General features: G+C 34.0%; 3 protein-coding genes and 1 long non-coding RNA gene across 4 annotated transcripts; 3 read left to right on the top strand and 1 right to left on the bottom strand.

Moving 5' to 3' along the window:
* On the top strand, positions 1–2,219 carry LOC107760329 (heavy metal-associated isoprenylated plant protein 7-like). The gene is made up of 5 exons (XM_016578363.2): positions 1–225; positions 309–525; positions 630–835; positions 999–1,089; positions 1,450–2,219. The coding sequence occupies exons 1-5, from the start codon at positions 217–219 to the stop codon at positions 1,920–1,922; spliced, it is 996 nt and encodes a 331-aa protein (XP_016433849.1). The 5' UTR covers positions 1–216; the 3' UTR covers positions 1,923–2,219.
* Positions 2,220–8,974: 6,755 nt separating this feature from the next.
* Positions 8,975–12,490, bottom strand: LOC107770446 (palmitoyl-acyl carrier protein thioesterase, chloroplastic-like). Its single transcript, XM_016589754.2, has 6 exons — positions 11,670–12,490; positions 11,016–11,149; positions 10,514–10,627; positions 10,135–10,312; positions 9,728–9,796; positions 8,975–9,452 (listed from the first exon to the last, which is right to left on the bottom strand). Exons 1-6 carry the CDS (start codon positions 12,096–12,098, stop codon positions 9,210–9,212), a joined length of 1,167 nt encoding a protein of 388 aa, XP_016445240.2. The 5' UTR covers positions 12,099–12,490; the 3' UTR covers positions 8,975–9,209.
* A 966-nt stretch (positions 12,491–13,456) lies between these two features.
* Positions 13,457–15,963, top strand: LOC107770445 (uncharacterized). Its single transcript, XR_012708696.1, has 2 exons — positions 13,457–13,541; positions 13,648–15,963. It is a non-coding gene; the product is annotated as an uncharacterized LOC107770445 (long non-coding RNA).
* Positions 15,964–17,743: 1,780 nt separating this feature from the next.
* Positions 17,744–19,606, top strand: LOC107770443 (inositol-tetrakisphosphate 1-kinase 2-like). Its single transcript, XM_016589751.2, has 2 exons — positions 17,744–17,899; positions 18,376–19,606. The coding sequence occupies exon 2, from the start codon at positions 18,378–18,380 to the stop codon at positions 19,413–19,415; it is 1,038 nt and encodes a 345-aa protein (XP_016445237.1). The 5' UTR covers positions 17,744–17,899; positions 18,376–18,377; the 3' UTR covers positions 19,416–19,606.
* The last annotated feature ends 824 nt before the right edge of the window (positions 19,607–20,430 follow it).

The following is a 20,430-nucleotide window of genomic DNA, read 5'->3' as shown; positions in this document are numbered from 1 at the left end:
TGACGAAAATTAGTGCCTCGTTGATCTCTATGGTCATTACTAGCCCATGCTCAGTGCTCACCACTTCCTTTTGAACTTTTTTGAGAATAACACCAAATAGTACTCACACTCTCACAAAAACAAAAAAAAACTTAAAAAGAGAGAAACAATTAAGTATCTCTCTCTCTTTCTCTCTTTAAGCTTATCAGCTACCACTATCCATATCCAAGAACATCAATGGGCGAGGTTTGTTTTGCTCTCTACCTCTTTTCGTTTTTTTGTTTTGTTTTGGTTTTGTGGTTTGAGATTTCTGATTTTTTTGGATATAGGAAGAGAAGAAACCAGAAGAAGTGAAAAAACCAGAGGAAGAGAAGAAGGAAGAGGCTCCAAAAGGTGATAATGAAAAGAAGGAAGAAAAGAAAACAGAGGAAACCAAAGAAGAAACACCAGCACCTCCACCGCCACCTCAAGAAATAGTGTTGAGAGTGTACATGCATTGTGAAGGTTGTGCTCGTAAAGTCCGTAAATCCCTTAAAGGCTTCGAAGGTAAGCAGATTTATTAGTTTGAATTCAAGATTTCACTGAAAAAACAAAACCTTTTTTGAATTTACTCTTTGGTCTTTTGTAGTAATTTAAATGTGTTTATATAGGAGTTGAGGATGTTATCACGGATTGCAAGACACATAAGGTGGTTGTGAAAGGGGAAAAAGCAGATCCGTTGAAGGTTTTAGAGAGAGTGCAAAAGAAGAGCCACCGTCAAGTTGAGCTTCTCTCTCCGATCCCAAAACCGCCGGCCGAAGAGCCAAAGAAACCGGAGGAAAAAGAAGTCGTTAAACCCGAAGAGAAAAAAGAGGAGGTTTGTTTAATTTAATCTTTAATTTTTTTTCCTTTTTATCTCTCACGCGAGTTGTTTCTTTTTATATATGATGCTTTTTCTCTCTTTAGTCTTTTCCCCTTCTGGGTTTTTATCAGTTTTTAAGGTAAGATAATGAATATGGTATTTCTGGTTTGTTTTGCAGCCGCCCCAAGTGATTATTGTAGTTCTGAAAGTTCACATGCATTGTGAAGCTTGTGCTCAAGAAATCAAAAGGCGTATACAAAGAATGAAAGGTATGATTTTTTCTTCTTTTTTCCCATTTTGGGGTTGTATGAATTAGTAAGAACTTTTTGATTTATTTTTTGGTGCAACTAATTGTTAGTCTGATTATGCTTTTGTTACACTTTTCCCTTTTTCGGATCTCTATAATAGTATTCAGTATTTTAAGGATTCTATATTCTCTGCATCTTTCGCAATCGGTGCAGTCTTTAATTTAGAATAATATAATCATTCTTTACAATATATTCAAATTTAAGTCAATTCAAACACATTCTGTCAACAACTAATCACGTCCATTTGTTAAATTAATTGAGGAATCTTTAGAATCTGTCAACTGGCATTAACAATTTGACCATAAATTTATAATTTTGAAGGTGTGGAGAATGCAGAACCAGACTTGAAGAGCTCACAAGTGACAGTAAAAGGGGTATTTGAGGCAACACAACTTGTGGATTATGTAAGCAAAAGAACAGGGAAAAGGGCAGTTATAGTTAAAGTAGAACCAGAAAAGAAAGAAGAGGAAAAACCCAAAGAAGGAAATGAAGAGAAGAAGGCAGAAGAAGGCGAAAAAGAAGCAAAAAAAGGTGAAGAGGGAGACACTAAAGAGAAAAAAGAGGGTGGTGGAGATGGCGGCGCCGCCACCGCCGGCGGCAGTGAAGAGGCTGATTCAGGTAAAGAGGTGGCTGTTCAAGAAGACCCAAAATTAGAAATGAAGAAGAATGAGTTTTACTATAATTACCCACAGAATTACCAGGTTTACCCTCAAAGATATGCCCATGAAATGTATAATCCATATCCTCCACAAATGTTCAGTGATGAGAATCCCAATGCATGTTCTGTGATGTAAATTAGGAGAAACATGAAGGGTATATGTGGAAAAACAAGGAATTATGGTCACATGGGAAATGACCATGGCTATTTCTGCAACTTCTTGTGGTTGTGCTCTACATGTGGCTCTGTCTGGGGCCTTTAGTAATATGTCTGCAGGCAAAAAACTATAGAATTTTGTGAGCACTTTGTACTTTTTTCTGGTTTTCTTCTCTATTATAAGCCTGTTGTTATATACTATAATCAATGTTGTATGTATATACTAGTAGTATAGTATATTTAGCAGAATTTTAAATGTTGTACTTTATTCTTGCAAGTTGTTTCTTCTGAGTGCAGATCTTCCCTACCCCCACCCCACCCCACCCCACCCCACCCCAAACCAACAAAGAATACAAATGGCTGTTTGAGGTAAGTGGGGAGGGTGAATTTGGTTAAGTTAATTTTGCCTAAGGTAATTTGAAAAGCGAAAGCAAAAATCATGATTTTGTTTGTCTTATGTTAAAAAAAATTGAGAAATGTTGGTTTGGATTAGCTGCTGTTAAAAGTGTCACATCCATTGGTAGTTGCATATGGTAGTAGGTATAATAAGAAGTGTCATTCTTTAATCCAGTAATTCTCAACGGAAAATTAACAGTTAGATGGGAGGTTGGTAAAGATTTGATGTATACATTCACGAGGTGAGCATTTCTCTAAAATGATAAAAATGTGATTTTTCTTGTTCCTTTCAGTTTCAACCACACTAATTGCTTGTATCATGATATCCCTTGTTTCCTTTAAATTGTATTTTGTAGTGATCACTTCTACCTTTTCAGCTTATCTATAGAATAGACATTTCACCACCAATGAATTTGGTGCAGCGGATAATGAGGGTTTGAGCCCTGAGTATGAAAATTCCTATGTAGGGAGTGGTTACTCCGAATGGAGCCTTATACGGCGCGAATCCGAATATAGTCGGGTTTGAATATGGGTACCGGGCACAGGGTATAACACTTTGAGCCCTGAGTATGAAAAATCCTTCGTAGGGAGCGGTTACTCCGAATGGAGCCTTACACGACGCGAATCCGAATATAGTCGGGTTTGAATACGGGTACCGGGTACAAGGTATAACCCAAAAAAAGACATTTCAAGTTTGCAAAAGTAAATTTCGATCGCACTTGCCAACATTTGTTTATTAGGAATTGTGAAGTGTGACTACCTGGCCATTGGTATTATCCCAAAATGTTATAATAGCAACGATCTGTTTTATCGCAACTTTTCCGCAAAAAAACGTGACATTAATTCCACCAATCCAATGTAGAAATAATGTTTTCTTTCTTTTAAGCTAGTCAACCATGAATTGATTTTAATTGTTAACCGCTTGTGAGTGTTGACTATATCTTCGTAATACTTTAGAATAAGATATTACAAACGTCAAGTACCATTTTAGGCTTCAAGTCATCTCATAGGGTCGCATATATATATAAATTACTCTTGTTTTCTAAACAGGAGTATATATTCCAAGTTTGAATAGATGATTAGTGATAACAACAAAAGAAACTAGTTGAAGTAGAGGTATTTCATGTAAATTGGTACACATTAAGGTTAGGAATTTGCACTGAATTTTTACACAAATAGCCGGTCATATTAATTTTTTTTTTTAATCATATACAAAGATTATACATTGATTAAAAAAAGCTTCATTGCTTTCAATGATATCATAATTCACTAGTTTTTTTACTACTTGATTAAATTCGATTTTACGGTAGAAAATTACGTAAATAGAGTATAACATTAAAATTTTAAAAAGTGTTGACAGATTGTGCATATCTTTTTTATACAATTAAGTCACTTATATGTTAACTAAAAGTAAACCTATGCAATAAACATTAATTTGGTAATATAATTAAATGGTACTAATTTATAACATGTTATCACATGTTAAATTGCACAATATTTTTACGATTCCAGTGGATATACATAACTTAAATCCATCTATATATGTATATTCATGTTATAGCCAGTTGTTGCTTGAATAAACTGAGGTAGTTGGTGTGGTTTCTGATTGTGGGGAGGAAGATGATGGACATTGGTATACACGGTAAAATACGTTATGATACGTGGTCGCTTAAGAGAATGACACGTGGTACTTAAGGCGGGGAAAGGTATATAGAACCGAAGACAGTTATCTCGTTTGTCACCGGAAAGAACGATACTCGTAAAGATGCAACAAATACCCTCCGACCGGTAGCATTTAATGGAGAATATTCCACAGCATTTAGTGCGCTGTCCGTTACAGAGAATTTGTCATTTATGCTCACCATTACACCTTCATCGATGACCCCCATAATTGATATTAAAGAAGGGCACGACGCTAAGACCTTGTTCCCTAGACGTAATTATAAATAGTGAGCTCTGTTTTCATTGTAAATGACACGACTTTTTTTGGAAAATTTACGCTATAATCGATCAAAAGCTTTACATAATTTTACTTTCTTGTTTCTTATTTTCATCACTGTTGAGCCCGGAATTATCATTTTTCGTGATTTTATCTTCATTTCAAGGTTAAGTATTGCATATTTATTTAATTATTTTATTATTTCGGGATCGAATTAATTCATTTATCTAGAAACTTTGTATAGATTTAACTGTACCATTTTACGGGTAAACAATTGGAGTCTTGATTGAGACGAAATGCATAAAAGTCTTTGTCTATTATAGTTACGGTAGCACTCAAAACGACGAAGTAAATATTGAGAAAAAAAGAGATCGAATTGTGGAGTCAAATTGAAGAAAAGAGTTGGTTCTCTTCGTCACATTTTTTGTCAATAAGGAGAACTATGCTTGCATCACATCTCTAATTTCTTCGTTATCCTCTCTCTTTTGATCGAAAAAATTCACGGCATTGCTTGCATCAGCTAATTGGTACCTCTTTGCTTTTGGCTAATTAGTGTAAACTGGGAAGTTTCATAAAATCGCGGATGTACATTTTTAATAAAAATGATTTAAGTTATATCTCGATAACGGTTGCAATTATGCTTTTTTTGAGCCGATGGTCTATCGAAAATCATTTTTCTACCTTCGTAAGAGAAGATCTAAGTACACACTACCCTTCTCAGATCTCACTTGTGGGATTATACTTGATATGTTGTGATTAATGTTGAAGTTATATCACGATATAAAAGCTTTTATATGCTCTTTAAAAATTGATTGCTCTTATATGTATTCCTCGCTATTATTTTTTCTACCAATTCATATTAGTGAAAACACCTACTTGCAGTTGAGATTTAAATAATCTCATTATGTAAAAACTTTCTTACACCTGAAGGAATAATCCCTTTAACAAAAAGCAGTCTTTTAAATAAAATAGGTACAATCTAGCTAGGAGCATCAAAAACTTATTGATAAATGATTTTAACACCGAAAAGAATATTTCGAAGTGTTTAAAACATAACTACAACCTCACAAAGCACTAAACGAATTCAAAAATAAAAACTTTTACCAGTAAATATTGACGCAATAGATTCTTGCTAATAATAAACCAATCTTATTGGATGTCAGTAGGTCAATTTACGTCTAATCCTAGTCTTTTCCTTCACAAATTCTCATTCCGTTCAATTTTACTTGTCACGTTTTATTTTTCGAGAGTCAATTCGATTAATTTTTGAAGTTAAATTGCATTAGATTTTTTTAATATTTCTAAATTAAAATTTAGATATTCAAAAACTATACGAAAATTATTATAATTTGTAATTTTTCTCATATCAATATGATAAAAAAATATATATTAAAACGTTGGTCAAAATTTATGTATTTTGACTCTCGAAAAAATAAAATATGACAAGTAAAAGTGAACGAAAGAAAGCAATAAATAAAGAAAAATTTAATGAAGAGTTTCAAGACTCCACGGCTCAATTTAACGTACTTGAAGGGTACAAAAACTTACAATCTTTGGAAAAGGGAAAAGAGTATCAAATGAAGTGTAGGACTTGCAAAATCAAAGTTCGGTAATCTTATGTACTCTTACATTAGGCTGTTTATTTTCTTTTTCATGTCATCAAATTAGGTTTATTTTATGCAATTATCTATTGTTATGAGTTGCTTTAATATGGAAGTATAAAAAGATTTTATGCATTCAATGTACTGAAGTTAAGCACTTAATCTACAATCAATTTGCATCCCAAAAGCTCCCAAATTATACGTACTAAGTAAATGGAACGATTTCCATGAACATTGTGTTCCCTCTGTCATCTTACATTCTTTTTTTGCTAAAGAAAAAAAACAATATCCATGTCAAACAATCAACATAATCTTGACTTTCTATTGGCTACTTAACATAAAATTAATTATCAATGGAAGAAGAAGGAAAATCCAACAGGGAACCGATCTCACTTCAAATCATTGTAGCCTCTTGCCGTGAATTGAGCTTGAGCTGGCATGTCAACTTTATGCTATCTAAATTTTAGAATGATTATATCAAGTGTTAGTAACTTTGTTATAAATTTAATATTTATTTATATTTAATGATTTTTAATATAAATATACTGTATGAGAAAAAATTATTGAATTCGATCAAATACGTTTTCGGACTTCTAACTCGGTCCATGGCTATGAAGTTACATTGTCCCCCCGTCTCCTTCGGACTGTAACTTTAACCTACTTATTATTCTTTCTCATTTTTATTATAATAATAACTCGTAATTGTTTCTATATTTTCCATTCTAATAACTTTATTTCTATTTTCTTCGTTTGATGAAGATAAAACCGTAATCAGAAAATAGGTTGAGTAGTTTAGATTCGAAGTTAGCAGCAGGCTGCAAGTTTGTAAATGAGATTGCGTTAGGATGGCATCATAATTCAGAGCATCTCTGCTGTGTCAGTTTAAGCCGCCATGTGCCTTTTACTTTCTGCTTGGTCCACACAACCACCATCTTCATCTTCTACAGTTTTTTTCAACCTTGTTTTTCCCCCACCATATTGTGGTTTAGAATAGCTTGTTTAGTTTAGTTAGGTGGCGTTTATCATGCTTAAATATTTACTTATTTATTAATTTTTGTGGGGGTAATGCCAACATTCTATCTATGATAAGGCTGAGGTGGCTCGGGTTAGAGTCATAATCGAATATGACATTTGTTTGGGGCTTGATTAAGAAATAAAGTTATGTCTTTTGTTATCAGCCGTACCTTTTGCAATGATGGTATAAAATGAATTCTAAAAAGCGATATCATAGTAGATGTCATGCTGCATGAGGCAGGTGTTGGGATGGAGATTGTTAGTTAACACCAACATCCTATCTATGGCAATGCCCATGATGAGGCTGAGGTGACCCGGATTGGAGTTATGGTGGAACATGACGCTTGGTTGATATGCTTGGTTAAGAAATAAAGTTACGATATTGCCATCAACTATAACTTTTGGCATGATAATAAACGACCGATTCTAACAATTTTCATACTAGTAAAAAATTATTAAAAATTCACATAAGTTTGAAGCTGATACAATACAAATTCACCTCGTGATTGTTCTACGCAAAGTAAACGAAACGTTTACATAAATTAATTGACGTAGATGGTGTGAAAGACCCATCACATTATTTCTCTAGGTTTATTATTACTTAAAAGAATTTAGCTTTTCAAAAGGTAAGAATTAAGGTAAAATGATATCTCTTTATAATAATATTTATATATAACAATACTTTAATATAAAAGTTCAATTTTTTTTGAAACTAATTTTTATGTTATGTTATAATATATGTTTTATATAATAATATTTTATTATAATATTTAAAAATATTAGAAACAAACGAGACTGTTATAGAGAGGTTTGAGTGTATTTACAAATGAGAACGTGAGTATTTATTTATATAAACGTGATACGTTGTAGCATGGGGCGAGCAGCAGTATATCATTGCAGTATGCCGGGCCCCCCAACTTATGGGCCGGAGGAAATTTGCTGGACTAACCCACGTGAGTGCGACATAATTGCATTTTAATCATTTGACGCTTTTACAATATTTTGTCTTTTCCTCGTCTTTTTTCACCTGACTTTGTTTTCAACCCAAAAAAAAAAGGTGTTTCAAAATTTTCAAGAAAGCCCCCATATTTTAGGGAAAATTCTTTCAACCATAACGCGATTACGCTTATATTGATTTGATATAAACAGTAAATACAAAGTATATTTTACTTTATCTATAATATACAGTAAGTGTTTTCATTTTTAAAAGGGGAATACATATAATTTAAAAAGTCGTATAATTTTCTTTGTATTCGTCTTAGGAGTTACTTCTAATTTATTTCATACTTCAGATATATAAAATTGATTTAAAAAATCTTACTTTAATACCGAGCTTCATTTCGTTTTTTTAAAATATTTTTGTAGTTGCACCTAATTTATCTCCTGCTATCAGAATCAGACGAAATAAATAAATAGCAAGACAAATAAGTATGGTCCTGAACTCATGATCAAAGAACAACAGGTATATGTTCCCTCAATATTTTAGTTGGTTACTGTATTTTTCTTTCTGCTATTCTGAATTTTCTCCTTACTTTTATGTAGTGTCTTTAAGTATTTGCCCATTTATCGAGATTTGTTTTTGTATACAGTATTTCTCTATTATTCTTTTAAATCATTTGACTGTAACACGTGTTTACTCGTACTTTAAAGTAATTCTGCCCCTTACAAGATTTAATGTAAAGAATTAGTCAATTAACACTCCAAAATGGACTCTAGACAGTTTCATTTGAACCAGAAAAATATAAACAACTCTTTTTATAAGATAAATAAGCAAAAAAACATGATCATTGATCAATGCCACTAATCTTTTTTTCTTTCTTTCTTTGTGACAGAAATGTGATCACTAATTGGATACCTCGTCTTGTCAATTGAACTGTCCTGCCATATTCTACAAATAGTCACAACCTCACAGGCAAACAAAAATTATCATGGACCCATTAAATTGATTAAAGCCCAAATATTGCACACAACCCAAATATGAAAATTCCATGCCCTCACAATATATGGTTATCAATTCTGAAATTATTTAATAGTTCCATCAGCACATGAGAAGATAAGAAATGGAATCCATAAAACAGTTAGTAAGAACAGAATGAAATGCTACAAATAAACATGTTTTCTTTTTAAATACAAAATGTGCATGAATACATACTAATATTGTCCGAGTTAAAGGCAATAGGACACCAGCATCCATTGCTGAAAAAGTGGATCCGCTCCTGATCTAAGAAGAGAAACAACTTATACATTCTCTAATTAATTACGTAGAAACAAAGAAGAAGAAGATACACAGTGAAGAATAGCACTAGATACAATTAAATCACTGCTTAGTCTGCCATATAGACCTGGCTCGAACTACCTCCGCTCGATCCTCTTCCATGCGAATCAGATGTGTGCATTCCTTATCTGCACTAACTCCATCATTTTCACTAGCTGCTGCTGCTGTTGCTATTTCTCTCATACTTGTCATAGATTGCAGCACATTTGACAAGCGACATTCCCGTCGATACTCTAATGTTAAGCTCATTAGGTTGTACTCTTCTAATACATTTATGGGCACACTCTGCAGACAAAGATTGTTGTCATTCCGTTCAAACATGAATGAGTGGTAACTTTAAACGTTATAGGATAGAAGTTTAATTTCTCTACACTAAAGAATTTTACACTCTCAGTTTACTTATCTTGTACATGAAATGAAAAATAAACTAAGTAACCTGCTACAACATGAAATATACTTCTAGTCTAGTGCAAAAGAAATGGACAGTGCATATAAGGTATATCCTATAGGATACTTGGATATACGTTTAAAACCGTGACACCCTAGTGAAAGGATTTTACCTCCAAAATCCATCCAATATATTTGACATTGTTCACATGTTGGTTTGCATCCATGTCGCTCCATCGCGGCTAAAATCAAAATCAGACATGACTGGTTAAGGTTATGAACTCTAGCCCTCTGTTCCAATTTATGTGAACCTGTTTGATTGAGCACGGAGTTTAAGAAAAAATGAAGATTTTTGGAATTTGTGGTCCTAAACAAGTCAAAAAGGGCCCAGAGTATTTGTGTGGTTATAAAAGCTTCTCATTAAGGGTAGAATTGTAAGTTTAAGTAAAATTATTTCCAAATTTAGAAAGAGTTCATTCTTTTTGGAACGGACCAAAAAGTAAATAGGTTCACATAAACTGAAACGGAGGGAGTATATCAAACATCTTTTTCTTTGGGGAATATGATTTTAATTTCTTACAGCTAAGCCAGAACTGATAATTTCCGCGGTTTCATCAGTGAGTTTCTCAATCTTTTCAGAATCAGTTTGTTCAGTAGGAATTGCGCATCTGTTGATGTAGAAAGGTTGAACTTCTGCTTTCACCTGCTCAGGTATTTTTGATAACCTTCTTGTTTCTCTGTTCATTATCACCCATGTGCTGCAAAATACCACATAAATAATGTACGTATCTTTTTTAATACTCATCATTTTAAAAAGAAAAAAAAAGATAGCCCGATGCATGAAGCATTAAGCATTCACGCAGCGGCCAGAAACGGCTGCAGCCTACCGTGATACAAGTATCTTTGGCTGATTTTACGGCTCGAACCCGTAACTTATAGTTTGACAAGTTTTTATATACCTTGTTGCTTTTGTGATGATGTTGCGAGTGTTGGAGTCACGAATGATCCAGTCCCTCCTCATTCCATTTTTACCTGCTGCATCTACCCATGTATCTATTTCTACCACATCTCCCCTGTAATTTTTTGAAAAGCCTCAGTTAGTGACTGCAGTTTTGATTTAAAATTGTAATATCTTTTGCTTTTACCATGAAAAGTTTGCCATCAAGTATTAGAGTAAATATTACCGGTGATCATTCAACTTTGAGTTTGTCACATAAAAGTCAGTTTTCTATTTTTTGTCACATAAAAATCATTTAACTTTGAGTTTGTAACACAAAAGTTACTTTTCTATTTGTGTCACATAAAAGTCATTCAAAGTTGAATGACCATGTTTTTCATTTATGTTTGCAAATTGTTCATTACTTCATTAGATACAAGAAACTTGAAGCAGAAGGTGAAAAATTGCTACCTTTATCTTACAATGAAAATATGAAGAATGGAAAGAGTGAAAAAGAGCAATACCAGGAGCTATATTGTTCAACTTGGATCTGTATGCGAGTGACCACCCAAATGAGTTTCCTAAGACTCATTTCTCGGGTAGCCCCAAATCCATTACCCCCAACCCCTGAGCTTGCCACATGATTTAGAGCTGTCTCCTGCAATATATTGTGACATTTTTAACATGAATTCTTCCATGGGTACTTAACCAAAACAAATTTAAAAGAAGCACCATAAGGCCAAAGGTGTGTTTAAGTTTTAATAAAACGAGTGAAAACCATAACATATTTAGGGCCAGTGGCGAATCCAAAAATTTATACGAGAGGATTCAAAAAGACACTACAATGTCACACCTAGGATTTGACCCGTGATCAAAAGCAATCTTTGAACTCCTTTTTCATTAAACTAGAACTTTTTTGATGAAGGGGATTCAATGAATATCCTTATTCCTATCTAGCTCCGCTCTCGATTGGGATTCAAATTCCACTATAGAAAAACTAATAAGAGGTTTCTCCCCATCCGCCTAAACCTGTGTGAAGTGACTTGCCTTATTTTGTTCTAGTAGGAGGTAACATGCGCCTAATGAAACAATAGCCAAAGGTCGCGCAAGCTTCCCTCAACGCCACGATGAAAAAGAATTCAATAAATAAATAAATTTAAAAAGAAGATGGGACCAACCTGGAGGAGATTCATGATAGTTTCCATGGTAGCAGTCTTATCAGGTCCAATTTCATAAGACCTAATCACAAAGGATTGTCTATACACAAACCTATCATCCACAAAATTCCCTAGAAGATAGAGTGAATTATTTGATGATCCTTCTGTTTTCTCAATTACTACATTATTATTATCATTGCCCCTTTGCCCTAAATATGGATACTCCTCAACATGCACACCATTTATTTTCTTCCCATTAATTGTGTGTTGATTCCTAGAACTGCTCTTGCTCGCGTTTATCACCTTCAAAATCGTTCTCCCATTGCCTTTCTTAGGATTCAAAGATCCAAATTTCAAATTCTGAATACAAGCCAACCCTTCATTCTCCTGCTCAGTTTTTGACAAATTATTCGGATAATGCAAGCTTACATCTTTGATCATCATTGCCATTTTACGTTGTTCTTCGTTGTAACTTTAGTCCTACAATATCATTTGTCTTCAAATGGAAACAATAAATAAAACACATAAATTAATCTCTTGGTTAGGTAACCTAGGTATAACAACTTTGCAGGAAAGTAATATACATGAATGCGAGAGTGAGAGGAGTTGAATAAAAGGTAAAGGAAACGATAAGTTGTTTAATTAATTAAGGCTTGTTAATTATTATATGGAATTAAAGAGAGAGATATGTAGAGGAAAAGAAGGAAGGGGAAGGGATTTTGCAGCTCAACCACCTGTTTTGAGTAGACAAGAAAAATTGGAGAGTTTACTTCTCCATCACAAGCTTACACGCAAAATTAGTCGGTCTTCCTTTTGTGGTTTGCTTAAATTGTGCTAACCCTTTGGATTTTCAAGTACAAGGATAATGGTTACAGAAGGAATTGTAGATATATTCAAATAGCTTTATTTGACGGAAATAAAAAATGCTCACATTTGATGTACTTTGACATGTATTTTTCCTCTTTTATATGTTATTCATAGTTAGTGATACTTAATTACCTTCAGTTGGATTTAAATGAAACTGTTTAGAGTTTAGGATTTAAACAAATTTATCTTTAAAAGTTTGGGAGGTTAATAAATTTGATCGAGAGTTGACTTTGTAGATATTGGGTTCGAATTTTGGTTCCGAAAATTAGAATAGGTCTATTGTATTATTTGGAACTTACATGCAAAATTTGAGATCATTCAAAGTTGATTAATATGATTCGTATAAGTTTTGAAAGTCGAAAGTTCATTAGTTCAATAGGGTTAAATTGAGAGAGTTTGTCCTTGAACTTTATGAGAATTCTAAATTTGCCTCCTATGCTAATGCCGTTAACCTAGAACTTTGTTAACGTAGGATAAAGCTGTTCTATTTCGGCATAGTTCAAGGGCAAAATAATAAGTCATTCTTTTAATAATAAATTAAAGAGAAATAAAATCACATAAATGCCACGTAAACTGATTTTTCTCCTTTTAAAATGAATGAAATACTATCTGTTAAAATGAATGGAGTACTATCTGGATGAGACCAAGCAGGGAAAGTTAGAAATCCATTTGGCTTTTTAAAAAAAAACACACTCCATTTCCAAAGTTACGAAAATAATTAATTTTCTTAACCCTATTAGTACTGTACTTAAGTTTGAAGTTTGTTCAATCAGCAATTTTAGTCCATCCTAACAGCACCAACAAAATTCTTTAAAATCTAGTAAAAATAGAGTACTTCTATAATTTAAGGGACTACTTATGTAAAAGAGAAAAGAACAAAAAAAAAGAAAAAGAAAACCAGTCCCCAAGTCCAAATACATATCGTCTAAACGGAAATCCGCCCAAATCTTTGCCCGTTCGCAGTGCAGCTATTTTGAAGCAGCAACGTTCTTATCCTCGATTCACTGAAAGGAAGCAAATTCCCAAGTAAATTTTCGGTTCCCCATTCCATTTAGACTCTAATTTAAATATTTTAGTTGTCTAAATCCTGGTTAGTTTTCAACTTCTTATGTTCAAGAATTTGGCTTTACAGACTGTCGAAATGGATCCGGAGGCTGCACGTACAGCACGTGATTCTCTAGAGCTGGTATTTCATATGTCAAATATTCTGGACACAGGCCTCGATCGTCACACTCTCTCTGTTCTGATTTCCCTCTGCGATTTGGGTTTTAACCCTGAGGCATTGGCTGCTGTTATTAAGGAGCTTCGCCAAGAAACCCCCTCTTCTTCTTCTCAACAAAGGACGTTGGCTCCATCATTGCCTTAGTCAGGTTAATATTTAAAATACCACTCAAATTACTGTTAGTGGAATTATCAAATTCATGGGCATTTTTGGGGTATTAAACAATGTATGATTTACAGGCTTATTTGGATATGCTCTTCTGTTTTTACTGACTGTATGTTCTTGTAATGTACATTAGCTGATAATTATTGACTTTGTTTCTAGTGTAAAGGATTTGTGGTTCAATCCAAAAATTTGGGTAAAATATAATATGCTAACTGGCTCAATTAAAAAGCTGATGCCAAGTTCTTAAGTTGCAGTGAGGTGTGTTATTTCCCATGTAAACCAAGAATGACAAGCTGAGACACTAAATTATTTGGCTATTGAGCAATTGTTACTGTTTAAACATTGTAGACGGGCTATTATCTAGATTGGAATTGCTTTGCTAGATTTTTAGAATGAGAGTTGTTTAAACATGTATTGTCCACATGCTATGTTGTCTGAGTTGGAATTGCTTTGCTAGATTTTTTCGTGTATTATCTACATGTATCGTCTACTGCTATGTTGTGCTGCCTTATAATCTACCACATGGTTTATTCATTTTCTATAGTGAAGAGACATGTCCCTTATTATTTGATGGGTTAGGAATCTATTTGATGAACATTATAAAACTCGATAAGGACTACAGGTTCTTTGTTCCATATTCAGTCTCATATTCAACTTCTGCAATTGGGATGTACTCTCGAAAATGTTGGCCTTCTCATCTTTGGTTGTGCGTTTATTTGTGCTTTTACCCTTGGAATGCTAAACATCTTGTTCTCGAACATGGATGTTTATCTCCTCCTCAACATGGTTGCGATAAGTTTAGTTTACGATTTAAAATAAATGGTACAACCGTTTGTCAGGGAAGAGCTATATTGAAGTAATGAACTGTGAACTGAAGTAACTCCTGGAAGTCGCATTGAGTCATAGTTCAAGTATTGTCTCATTTTGAAGATCACAGTAAAGTACTTTAAACTTCTCATATCTGGATCAGTTCCACTTCATCTTGCACTCTCTTGATTACCATGTAGACTTTGAACTAGCAAGAGACTGATGCATGATCTTGTGTATGCAAAGGCATTCTTGCAGAGTCTGATAGCACATATACAAAATGTAGTATCAAATTGGTGTCACTGAAAACATATGAATGATTTTGAGGTATGAGCTTGTTTGTCTTCTCAATGGACGTCACCCAGCTTTATATGATTCGTTCTGACCAAAAGTACTTCCTCCTTCTGTGGGTTCCTATAAACAGCTAGCTCATGTAATCACGCAAAAAAAAGCAAATTGACATAAAATAAGAATCATTAGACATGATCTATCTGCTAAAGATATCGTCTCCTAAGCGTGTATCCTTTCCTTCTATTGTAACATTAGTTGCTCATCAGACGTGGCTATCTATCTAAAAGCTACGTAACTGAAATGAACTGATAGTATGCATTATAATATGTGAGCTTGCGTTATTTGTAACTACATCTCTGGGCGTGCAAGAGAATTTCTCTCATCTCTCTCTGTCTCTCTCTCTCTCTCTCTCTCTCTCTCTCTCTCTCTCTCTCTCTCTCTCTCTCTCTCTCTCTCTCTCTCTCTCTCTCTCTCTTTCACACACACACACACACACACACACACACGATTCCAATCTAGATAATAGCCCGTCTACAATGGTTAAACAGTAAGAATTGCTCAATGGCCAAATAATTTAGTGTATCAGTTTTGTCATTCTTGGTTTACATGGGAAATAACACACCTCACTGCAACATAAGAACTTGGCATCAGTTTTTGGAAGATTATAAAATACCCAATTCCCCATAACAAGTTTTGGTCATAGAAATACGATGTGTTGCTCTGGAGCTTGGAGAAATGGTGAGGCAGGAGCTGGTATATATCATCATCCCTGATCATTATTGAGAGATTTGTTGCTTCATTATTGCTTTTCTGTGGTTCTTGTAAAAGAATGATTTTGTTGATCTAGGTCAATGGTCAGTATAGGATGACTAAGTAATGTCCTCCACAGTTTTGCGTTTTGCCAACAATGAAAAGCTAAAGAACTAGGGGTAAACACTAAAGGAATAGGAAAGAAATGGAAAACCTTTTGCATCTTAAAGTAGTAGAAACTGCAGAGCTTGCTGTGGAGAGTTGAGGTAAACAAATTTCTTGTACTTTTTCATCCCAATGGACTCTTAATTGGTTTTGTGAACACGAGCCCTGGGTTCAAATCACGATAGACAGAATCGTGCATAGCATAACGTATACGCAACTATGCTGAGACAAAATTTGGTTCGTTAGTGCATGAAACTAGTATATTCCTCTACTTTGAGAATGAATATCATTTTTGCTTTGAATTGATTAGCCGATTGTGGAATCGATGGTTGCAGTTGTTGACCTTTGCTCGATCATTCTCCTAGTCTTGGATGGAATTTTTTTTAAGGCGGGGTTTTGGGGTGGGGGGGTACAAGAATTAAAACAACAAACCCGTTTAATCTCATATGTGAGGTCTGGGGAGGGTAGTGTGTACGTAGACCTTACCCCTACTTCGTGAAGGTAGAGAGATTGTTTACGATAGACCACCTAATTCATGATAAGCCAACCAACTTTCAGGCAAAATGCCTACGGTTAAAAACCACCGACATGTCAAGATCCAAATTCGACTTGGTTCCTAGTCCTGGTTAGAGACCACTGTGTTCGTGCCGGCGGTCCAACAAAGAGGCGAAGTAGTGGTATCTTTCTTTAAAGGTGAGAAGAAAAAGAAAAAAATGAAAAAGAAGAAAAAAAGTAGTACAAATAGTAACAATAGTAAGATACGATAACTAAAGCGAACGAAACAACATGATGTGATAGAGATCTAAGAATATGAAAATACAAAAGAGCTACTAATACTACTGGTAAAGAAAGGGGGAAACTGTCATCTATCTACTAACCTTCTACCATAATTCTCGATCTCCACATATTCATAGTTGTTAAATATAAATTTATTGTTTTAATGAAAGATACAATAGATTTCAAACTGTACTCAAGATTCCTTACTTTTTCCAAGAACAATACACAATATTCAAGTTCAATTTTCATTAACTATTTTTAGTTAGTCAGATTTGCTTTAGTGAATTATAGAGTGACAACATGGTTAGTCAAACTGCTATTTACTATGGCCTTTCTTTTTCAATTAGGGAACAATTATTTCTTTACTCAATACTATAGCGACAAGCTTTTGCGTATACGTGCCTACCTCGTGGTAAACATGTCCTTTTAATCTTTAAGGTAAGATTTGGCTAAACCAAACTTAAATCATCGTTTAAGTTTAACATGGTTGGTTTGGTAGTTTCTATAGAAACCAAGTGGGGGTGTCAATTTGGGTGGAGGTTTGGCTAAATAAGGGTAGGTTAAAATAGATTTTGTCAATAAATGTGTCACAAGTCAAGTCATCTAAATTTTGTTAGGTTCAAATGCCGAGTTTAATTTGAGCTAACCTGCTAAACAACGAGTCATCGTCTAACTTAACTGAATATTATTTTTTATTTGGTTGTTTACTTTTATTTTTTTAATAAATAATCAAATCGTATTTACTTGAACAATTTGATAGGGTCAATTTAACTCAAACTGAAGATGGATTAATTTGAATTATACTGAAATTGACATATCATATGTTGAACGAGTTGCACTGAAATTGACATATCACATGTTGAGCGAATTACAATTAGACAAAATTTGACGCAGCCTGAGGAAAACTAACGTTGGTGCGAGACTGGAAAATCAACAGCATCTTTCCACCGCGTGGGCATATTCTCACACATTTACTTATTTTTACAGTTATATATACTTTTATTTTTTTAAAAAACTTTCTATTTCTATTGCATGCCTCGTTTTTTCCTTTCTTCACTCTATTGCATGCATCATTGCAAAGTGACAAAAGTAAAGGACGGCCAAAATACAATTTAAAACATATAGAGAAAATAAAAGTGGGGATTCCCAAATCTTCTCATTCCTAGTGCAGCTCCACGTGAATTCTCATCCTTTTGATAATCTCAAGGTACACTTTGAACAAAGCCATTTATTGAATATTGCATGTTGTTCATCTTCTTATTCCTATTTATAGTTTAAAAACAACAAGCTATCTATTTTCTACTATTGCTATGTTGTAATATGCTTATTCGCACTTTCGCTTTAAACAAAAGCTAAATTAATTTTATTTCAATTGACATCTTTTCTTTTGCTTATTCGCACTTAATTACACTTTACAACGTAGCTACCTAATTATTATTCCAAATTACAATCATTAAACAAAGGTAGCTATTTTCGATTGCCATGCATGTCGTTTTTTGCTTTTAAAAAAGTTAACTACTCCATTTCTTATTACCATATTGTGCTTCCTCTGCATGTCCATAAATACACTCCCAATACCAATGCCATACACCACACTCACTAAACTTCAATCTCTAAAATCCTCTCCTTAAATAAAATCTTTCTCTTGTTTCACCATTTCTATATATCTTCCTCTTTGTGCAGCCATGTCTGAATCAGTAACTGGAAAGAGGTTTCGAATTGGTTACGCTCTTGCACCCAGAAGTGTCAGCAGCTTTATTCAAGATTCTCTCCTCATTCACGCCAAAGAACAAGGCGTTGATCTCATTCCTATCGATATCGACAAACCATTGGTCGAACAAGGTCCCTTTGACTCTGTCTTTCACAAACTCTACGACTCAGAATGGAAGAAACAGTTAGAAGAATTTTCCCTCAAAAACCCAACTTCCATAATCGTCGACCCAATCGAATCAATCGAGACACTACACAATCGAGTATCCATGCTCGACGTAGTCAGTCAATTGAAAATGGAGAATCTTGGTATTCCCCTGCAAGCTTTCGTTAATTCAAACGATTCTGAATTATCATTGCATGACGTTGTCACTCGTGAGGGGTTAAAATTTCCCATAATTGCCAAGACGATGCTCGCCAATGCCACAGCTGATGCTCATCAGATGTATTTAGTCTTAAACAAAGACGGATTAAACGGAATTAAACCACCAATTGTATTACAGGAATTCGTGAACCACGGGGGAGTTATATTAAAGGTTTATGTAGCAGGTGATCACGTGAAATGTGTTAAAAGGAAATCGTTGGCTGATATTTCTGAGGAGAAAATGGGAAATTCAGAGAGTTTAATACCGTTTTCTATGATATCTTACTTTGCTGATCAAGAACAGAGTGATGAGAGTCTTGCAAAAATGATGGAAGCGGCGGAGATGCCTCCAATGGGATTCATAAATGAAGTGTCTAATAAGCTGAGGCATGCTATGAATCTGCATCTTTTTAACTATGATATGATAAGGGATAGTAGAGTTGGAAATCGATATCTTATTATTGATATTAATTACTTCCCTGGTTATGCTAAGGTACCTGAATATGAAACTATGTTGACTCCTTGTTTTCTTGATATTGCACAACAGAAGCGAAGAAGAGAGGCTGGTAATTTGGACCAGCTAGAGAATGAGACACATGAGGCAGATTCTAATGCTCAGAATAAGACTCATGAGACAGATTCTAATTAATGGTCACAATCTCTCCTAGCTGTTCTACATATTTGGTCACCAATTTAGAATAAAGTACCGATTGAGATATTGGGCTTTTACTCTTTTTATTTCGTTGTATTGGACTTGCATGTAATGTATGCTAGGCAAATATGTGGATTGAAGAGCCTAATTTCAATAAAATTGTTTGACAATGGGTTGGTGTAGGATTAGTTGGTTTGTATGATACTTTATCACGAAAAATTGGCCTAGTTAATAACTGCTCATCTAGTCGCTTAAACTAAAAATAGTCAGCGAATATATAATATATGTATAATCCAAGTACAATATATGTATAATTAGTTCATAATCTATGTACTAACAAAAATAAACAGTGAATTTGGCGGCTAATTGTGTAAAGATCCCATTTAATGGAATTTCTTGTTTTACAGACCATATGTTAACTAAAATTAAACTCAGAATCACAGACTTAATTAATGCGATTGCATCTTTGTATATTCAAAAGATATAGTCTAGGTTGAGTAATAGGGCCATGATTAGAGGCATAATTAAGAAGAGCTAAATCCCAAAAAACATTATCTTAGTTCAATGGCGATTCTAATTTTTCTTCTTTCAGTCATTTCCTTGTAGTTTTCACTCTTTTCACCAGAAGTGCTGAAAGAAGAAAAAGCACACCCGCATGCACTCTTCAGCAACGAACTAATTCTTTCTTTCTTTTTTTCTATGTTGAGAAGCCAAAAATATGGAAAATTGATGATAGCTCAAAATGACATTCGATGGTCATAGCAACGAATTAATTAATTCTTTCTTTATATATATATATAATTTTTATTCAATAAATTAAAATTGTGGGGAATTTATTCATTACACAAAGCTTTAGAATGTAACCTGCATATATAATACCTTAAATAATAGATTGCCTGTTTGACGCGCTTAAAGTTGCCATAGCAACGAATTAATTCTTTCTTTCTTTTTCCTATGTTGAAAAGCTAAATGTTTAAGAATATTTAGAAAATTGATAGCTCAAAAGATGATA

The sequence above is a fragment of the Nicotiana tabacum genome, chromosome 4 (genome assembly GCF_000715075.1).
Source record: "Nicotiana tabacum cultivar K326 chromosome 4, ASM71507v2, whole genome shotgun sequence".
Lineage (NCBI taxonomy): Eukaryota > Viridiplantae > Streptophyta > Magnoliopsida > Solanales > Solanaceae > Nicotiana > Nicotiana tabacum.
Note: the sequence above shows the minus strand (reverse complement) of the source record. Positions and strands in the feature narration are given on the sequence as shown.

Excerpts from the sequence above, each read along its gene's own strand:
- LOC107770443 (XM_016589751.2), top strand. The coding sequence starts at position 18,378 with ATGTCTGAATCAGTAACTGGAAAGAGGTTTCGAATTGGTTACGCTCTT.
- LOC107760329 (XM_016578363.2), top strand. Across the intron at positions 526-629 it reads ATCCCTTAAAGGCTTCGAAG|GAGTTGAGGATGTTATCACG; the intron begins GTAAGCAGATTT and ends GTGTTTATATAG. Across the intron at positions 836-998 it reads CCGAAGAGAAAAAAGAGGAG|CCGCCCCAAGTGATTATTGT; the intron begins GTTTGTTTAATT and ends TTTGTTTTGCAG.
- LOC107770446 (XM_016589754.2), bottom strand. The coding sequence starts at position 12,098 with ATGGCAATGATGATCAAAGATGTAAGCTTGCATTATCCGAATAATTTG. Across the intron at positions 10,628-11,015 it reads GTTGAACAATATAGCTCCTG|GGGAGATGTGGTAGAAATAG; the intron begins GTATTGCTCTTT and ends AAAAAATTACAG. Across the intron at positions 10,313-10,513 it reads ATCATCACAAAAGCAACAAG|CACATGGGTGATAATGAACA; the intron begins GTATATAAAAAC and ends GGTATTTTGCAG.